Source organism: Anser anser (assembly GCF_964211835.1).
Source record: "Anser anser genome assembly, chromosome: 28".
Lineage (NCBI taxonomy): Eukaryota > Metazoa > Chordata > Aves > Anseriformes > Anatidae > Anser > Anser anser.
This window is the reverse complement of record NC_139749.1, coordinates 2,633,755-2,639,754: the sequence shown is the minus strand read 5'-3', so window position 1 is coordinate 2,639,754 and position 6,000 is coordinate 2,633,755. Positions and strand designations below refer to the sequence as shown.

The following is a 6,000-nucleotide window of genomic DNA, read 5'->3' as shown; positions in this document are numbered from 1 at the left end:
GGAAAGGCCCCAGTAAGTCCCAGTGCTGCCCAAGAGGGCCCCGCCGGGCGCCCACTGCCGGCCCAGGGCAGGCTCAGGGCAGCTCCGGCCCAGCCCCTGGACCTGGCCCAGCAACGCTCCCAGAGCGGATCCAAAGCGCGCCCCGTGATTGGCCCAAACATTGTCCAATCAGCGCTGCAGCACGGCCCCACCCTTACCCCCTCCCCACCTTCCACCTCGGCCCCGCCCACCCCCTCCCGGCCCCGCCCCCTCCCGGTCTCGGCCCCGCCCCCCGCTCTCCGGCCCCGCCCCCGCGTTGCCATGGGGACGGCCCGAGGCCGCCGAGCGAGGTGGGGCCCGGCCTGGGCCCCCCCCGGCCCCATGGGGACCCCCGAGGAGCCCCCCGGGGCCCCCCCGGCACCGGGACCCCCTGCTCCGCGGGGGGACCCCCACAGCTCCCCCCTCCGGCGGTGCAAACCCCCTGGGACCCCCCCCACCCCCTAAGCAAACTTCTATAGGCCCCCCCCGCTCTGGGACCCCCCTTTCCCCCCTTTGGGGACCCCCCCAGTGCTGCCCCTCAGCACCCGGGACCCTCCTTCGACCCCCATGGAGACCTCCACGGGCACCCCTCAGTCTTGGGACCCCCCCCATGCCCCTTCTGGAGCCCTCCATGGGGACCCCCATGCGGTTCCCCCCCCATCCCTGCAACCCCCTTGCTCCCTGTGGCGACCCCCATTGCCCCCCCCCCCCATTACCCCCCTTACATCCCCTAATAGAGACCCCCATAGGTGTCCCCCCCGACCTCTGGAACCCCCACTGGGTCCCCCCCACCTATGGGACCCCCCCCAGGGTCCTCCCCACCCCTGGGACCCCCACCCCGGGTCCCCTTCGGAGGGGGCTCCCCCTTAGCCCAGGGATCCTTTGGGTGCCAGCCTCGGGGCCGGGGGGCGCTGGGGGGGGGGGGGGGGCGCTGAGTGTCCCCCCCCCCCCCGGCCCCTCCCCAGCTGCCGGCCATGAGGCGGCGCCGGGAGCGAACGCCCCGGGAGAAGGTGGCGGTGGCTGCCCCCGAGGAGGAGGCGAGGAACGCGGCGAGGAAGGGCGAGCAGGGCGCAGGTGAGGCTGGCAGTGCTTGGGGGGGGGCCCAGTCAGCGGGGACCCCCCCTGACACCTCGCCCCCCCCCCCCAGAGGAGTACCAGTGCAGCGGCCTCCTGGAGCAGGACCTGGCCGAGCTCTGCGCCCGCGCCGGCATCGCCGCCGTCCCCGCGGTCACCCCGCGGCCGTCCCCCGCTGGCCCCGCAGCCGGTGAGCGGGGTGCGGGAGAGGGGGGGGCGGGGGGAGTTGTGCTGGGGTTTGGGGTCCCGAGGCACCCATCCCTCTGCAGCGGAGGGCGAGGAACCGGCGGGGCCGGAGACCCGCACCCGGCGCCGGCACGGCCACGTCCAGCGCTGCGTCCAGGTGGAGACGGAGCACGACGACCCCCGGAGCGTCCGCGAGGTCTTCGTGCGAGGTGAGCCCCCAAAGTTCCCCCAAAATGTCCCTAGGGGGACGGGGGACGAGCCGCAGCAGGCCCTTGAGGAGGGTCGAGGCCACATTTGGGGGGGCTTTTCCCCCGCCCCACCCCGCTTTTTTGGCCTCGTCCCCCCGTCAGGCTGGACCGTCGAGGAGGAGATGCTGGGCGTCCTCGGCAAGTGCCTGCCCGCCCTCGCCCACCTGCGGGCCGTGCAGTGAGTGTGGGGCTGGGGAGGGGGCACGCGGGTGACCCCCCCCCAGGCGCTGCCACGTCCCCTCCCCAGCGACGTGCCGCTTGATGCCACTTGTGTCCCCCCCCCGCAGCCTCTGGAGGGCCGGGCTGACCGACCGCCTGCTCCCCGCGCTGACCACGCTGCTGGCACGCTGCCCCGGCCTCGGGTAGGCGGTGGGAGGGGGGGGGGAAACACCTTAATTGTTGTCTCGTTATCTTTAATTAAGAGAATTTTGGAAACTCCTGCCTCCGCAGGACGCTCAGCCTGGAGGGGAACCCCTTGCCAGAGCACTCCTTCCACCTGCTGATGGGGCCCGGCAGCACGTGAGTGCCGCGCTCGACCCCGCGCAGAGCGGGGCGGGGGGCACGCTACGGGGCGAAATCCCGCCTGGGACCACCGGGACCCCCGCTGTCCCCCCCCCATCCCCGCAGGCTGTCCCACCTCTCGCTGCGCAACAACGGCATCGGCGACGAGGCCGCCCGGCTCATCGGGCAGAGCCTCTCCACCCTCAGCTCCTCCAACCGCGGCCTGGTCTCGCTGGTCCTCAGCTTCAACCGCATCTCGGACGTGGGAGCGGGGCACATCGCCCAGGTGGGGGCTGCGGGGCTTGGCGAGCCGCTGCCTGCTGCCCGTCCCCCCCCCTCAGCCCATCCTGTGCCCCCCCCCCAGGGCTTGCGCTGGAACCGCTCGCTGCTGTCGCTGTCCCTGGCGCACAACGACATCGGGGACGTGGGGGCCCTGCGGCTGGCCGAGGTGGGCTTCACCCCCCAGCAAGGGAGCAGGAGCAGGATGGGGCCGGAGGGAGATGGGGCCAGAGCTGAGCGGGATGGGGCTGGAGCGGGTTGGGGCCGGAGCAGGATGGGGTCGGAGCGGGTTGGGGCCGGAGCAGGATGGGGTCGGAGCGGGATGGGGTCGGAGCAGGATGGGGACGGAGCGGGATGGGGTCGGAGCTGAGCAGGATGGGGTCAGAGCAGGTTGGGGTCAGAGCGGGATGGGGTCGGACCGGGATGGGGCCGGCCCCATTATCGCAGCCCCGGCCCCGCTCGTGCCAGGTGCTGGGTCCTTTCGCGCTGACGCACGCCGAGGTGGTGGAACGGCGGCGGCTGCTGCTGGCGGAGGCGCTGGGACAGCCCCAGGCGGTGAGCGTTTTGTGTGCGGGATGGGGGGGGGCTTCCTGGGCGCCCCCCCCGAGCACCGGTGTGTGGCTCCCGAAGCAGGCTGAGGCCAGGAGCGAGCACGCCCCGAGCCTGCAGGGCAGCGCGGCCGCCGAGAGGCTGCCTCCGGCCAAGCACAGCAAGGGCACGGCCAAGAAGAAGGTGAGGGGGTGGGCGGCCAGCGTGGGGGGTTTGGGGTTGGGGGGGGGCACGGCCGATCAGACAGCTGCCAGATTAAAAAAAAAATTCTGGTTTTGTCTGGGGGCCGGCGGGGCTGTGGCCGTGCCTCAGTTTCCCCCCAGCACAAGGGGGGGTCCCCAAAGTGCTGCCCGAGGGGTGCAGCGGGGCTGAACTCGGTGCCCCCCCCCTCCCCGGCGCTGTCCCTCGCAGGAGCTGCTGCGGAAGGACGACTTGAAGCAGCCCAAGAAGCGTGAGTGAGGGGCCTGGGGGGCACGGGGGGGCTGTGCCCGGCTCACCTCCCTCCTCCTCTGCCCCCCCCCCCAGCCACGACAGCGCCCGCAGACCCCCGGCCCACCCGAGGCCGCGGCGCCAAAGCCGCCAGCAAGGAGAAGCAGAGCGTGGAGGCGAGTGGCACCGGGAAGGGGGGGGCTGGGGGACACGATGCTGCGTCTGGGACCCCCCCACACACCCTCAGCACCCCCCCCTCCGCCTCCTCCCCAGGCGCAGGATCCGGCCGAGCCGTCGCACCCGCTGCTGGAGCCGGCGTGGCACCGCGGGGGGCACGTCGTCCTGCCGGGGAACCGCGCGCTGCTCAACCTCAACCTGGCCCGTGAGTGGGGGGGGACCTTCGGGGGGGGGGGCTCGGCGGCGGCACGGGGCCCGTCCCCACCTCTATGTCCATGTTGTGTCCCCCCCCCGGCAGACAACCACATCACGGAGCGGGGCCTGGGCGCCTTCCTGGCCGTGCTGGAGGGGCAGCAGCAGGAGGAGCAGCCGGGGGGGGCCGCGGGGCGGCCGGGGCTGCTGCGCCTCTCGCTGCAGGTGAGCGGGGCGCACGGGGGGGGGACAGGGGACGGGGGGGGGGGGTTACGGTGACACGGCCTCATCCCTGGTGTCCCCGCAGAGGAACGGCTTCCCTCCCAGCTGCGAGGCCTTCGCCCGGCTCCGGGAGCTGCTGCAGCAGCGCAACCCCGTCCCCGGGCCGCGGGGCCGCGAGGAGGAGCAGGGTGCGGCGCCCTAGCCAGGGGACGGCTCGATTCGGGGGGGGGGGGGGACGGACGGACACAAAAATCAAAATAAAATCAAATAATAATCACAAACCAAAATCTTTACCGTCGGAAGGAAGGAAATAAACGAGATTATACAGCATCGAACAGCAACCAGTCGGTCTTGGCTCTATTATATATAATATATATACCACACCCCAGCGCCGGCCTCGCCTCTACGCGCGGGACGGGGATGAAGGAAGGGGGGGGGGCACAGGCACCCCCCCCCAGACCCTCGCCACGGCCCCCCCCGGGGGCTGGCTGCCTCCGATTGTCGCCGGCTGTCCCCCCCCCCCCCAACCCGGTGACAACGGGCCCCATCCTGGCTGCGGGGGGGTCGGGGGGGGACACACGGGAGGGCCGCGGGGTTATTTACACGGCGGGGGCACGTACGTACATATTTATAGGCAGCGGGGGGGGGGGACAGGGTGGGGGGGCCGCAGCACGGAGAGGAACGAAACAAAGTGCATTTATACAGACTAGATCCAGCTCTCGCGGCCGGGGGGGGCGCAGGGGGGGGCCGAGCCGGGGCTGCCATGCAGGGTGGGGGCCGGCGGGGCGGGGGTCCCGCGCGCCCTCCTTCCAGCAGAAGCCCCCCCCCCCCCCAGCAGCCTGGGTCTCGAGGCTCCTCGCGCTCGCTGCCGGCCCCCGGGGGTGCCGGGGGGGGCTGGTGGGCAGCTCCCCCCCCCCCCCAGCTTTAGAGTGATTTTTAGGGGGGAGATTTGCCCCCCCCCCACACCCCGCGGCGGGGCTAAAGGTCGGCGGTGTGAGCGGGGTCCTCGGCCAGGGGGGCTCGGCAGCCTGGAAGAGAGGGGGAGAAAGGGGGTGAGGGGGAGGGAGGGGGCTGAGGGGGGGAGGCAAAGGGGTGTGGGGCGGGGGGGGCAGTGGGAAGAGGGTGGGGGGCGAGGGGAAGGTGAGAAGGGGATGAAAAGTGGGGTGGGGGCGAAATGGGGGGGGGAGAAATGGGTGAGAAGGGGGCGAAGGGGGATGGAGAGAAGGGCAAAAAGGATGGAAAAAGGGGGATAACGGGGGGGGGGGACAGGGAAAAAGGGGTCGGCGGGGGGCCAGGCACCGCCACTCACCCGGCGTGTTGGCGCTGGGGCCCTGCAGGCTCCGCAGGGTCAGGGGGCTGCCGCCCTCGGGGCTGGGGGGCCGCTGGGGCCCCCCCTCCGTCCCCGGGGCCGAGCCCCCCACGGGGGTGGCGTCGGGCGAGGAGCCGTGCCCCAGGGAGCGCAGCAGCTCCCGGTGGGCTCTTTCCACGGTCTGGGGGGGGGGCACAAAGAGAAAGGGCACGGAGTTGGGGGGGGGGGGGCAGCACGGGTTTGGGGGTGTCCCCCCCATGCCAAAAAGCCGCCCCCCCCCCCCCCCCAAGGCACCACGACGGGGGCTCACCTTCAGCCTGTTGAGCTTGAGCGTCAGCTGCTCGATGGTGCGGAAGATGAGGTCGACGTCGCGGGGGGGGCCGGGGGCTCCGGGGGGGCCTCGGCGGTGCTGGGGCAGGAGGAGAGGTCCCGGGGGGGGGAGCCCCGGGGGGGGCTGGGGGGCGGCGCAGGCTTGGGGGGTCCCAGGGGCATGCTGACGTAGAAGTAGTTGCCTGGAAAGGGGGGGGGGGAGCAGTGTTGGGGTGGCGGGGGGGGGCCGTGGGAGCACGGGGGGGGGGCTGGCGGCCTCATGGCCGGGGGGGGGGGCTGCAGGGGGGGGCATTTGTGGCAGGATCCGGCCACGGGATCGTGGGGCAGCGGGGCTGCCAGGGCGCTCGGTGGCATCCACTGGGGGGGGGGGGGGGGGCACGGTCCTTGGGGACACGGCCCCCCCCGTTCCCAGGGGACACAGCCCCCCCCCAACCATCCCAGGGACGTGTCCCCCCCCCCCCGCCCCGTGTCATCGTTGGGACACAC

General features: G+C 73.1%; 2 protein-coding genes across 7 annotated transcripts in view; one reads left to right on the top strand and one right to left on the bottom strand.

Annotated features, from left to right (window-relative positions):
- Positions 1 to 281: 281 nt before the first annotated feature.
- Positions 282 to 4,189, top strand: LRRC71 (leucine rich repeat containing 71; the record flags this gene model as incomplete). Of its 6 annotated transcripts, none has more annotated exons than XM_083813828.1 (15): positions 282 to 329; positions 984 to 1,092; positions 1,166 to 1,282; positions 1,362 to 1,487; positions 1,629 to 1,704; positions 1,814 to 1,888; positions 1,977 to 2,045; positions 2,154 to 2,313; positions 2,392 to 2,475; positions 2,775 to 2,861; positions 2,937 to 3,038; positions 3,267 to 3,306; positions 3,381 to 3,666; positions 3,760 to 3,878; positions 3,961 to 4,187. In XM_083813828.1, exons 2-15 carry the CDS (start codon positions 993 to 995, stop codon positions 4,134 to 4,136), a joined length of 1,617 nt encoding a protein of 538 aa, XP_083669954.1. In that variant the 5' UTR covers positions 282 to 329; positions 984 to 992. The 6 variants fall into 6 exon arrangements, with proteins under 6 accessions (XP_083669954.1, XP_083669957.1, XP_083669955.1 ...); XM_083813831.1 differs by having other exon boundaries at positions 2,154 to 2,475; positions 2,940 to 3,038; positions 3,381 to 3,460; positions 3,558 to 3,666; positions 3,961 to 4,112; XM_083813829.1 differs by lacking the exon at positions 3,267 to 3,306 and having other exon boundaries at positions 2,154 to 2,475; positions 2,940 to 3,038; positions 3,381 to 3,460; positions 3,558 to 3,666; positions 3,961 to 4,189.
- ARHGEF11 (Rho guanine nucleotide exchange factor 11) overlaps positions 4,147 to 6,000 on the bottom strand; it is a 25,098-nt gene continuing 23,244 nt past the window's right edge. The window contains 4 exon segments of the mRNA XM_083813826.1: positions 4,147 to 4,903; positions 5,185 to 5,365; positions 5,495 to 5,559; positions 5,562 to 5,696. Coding sequence (XP_083669952.1) covers positions 4,854 to 4,903; positions 5,185 to 5,365; positions 5,495 to 5,559; positions 5,562 to 5,696 — 431 coding nt within the window. The 3' untranslated portion in view covers positions 4,147 to 4,853.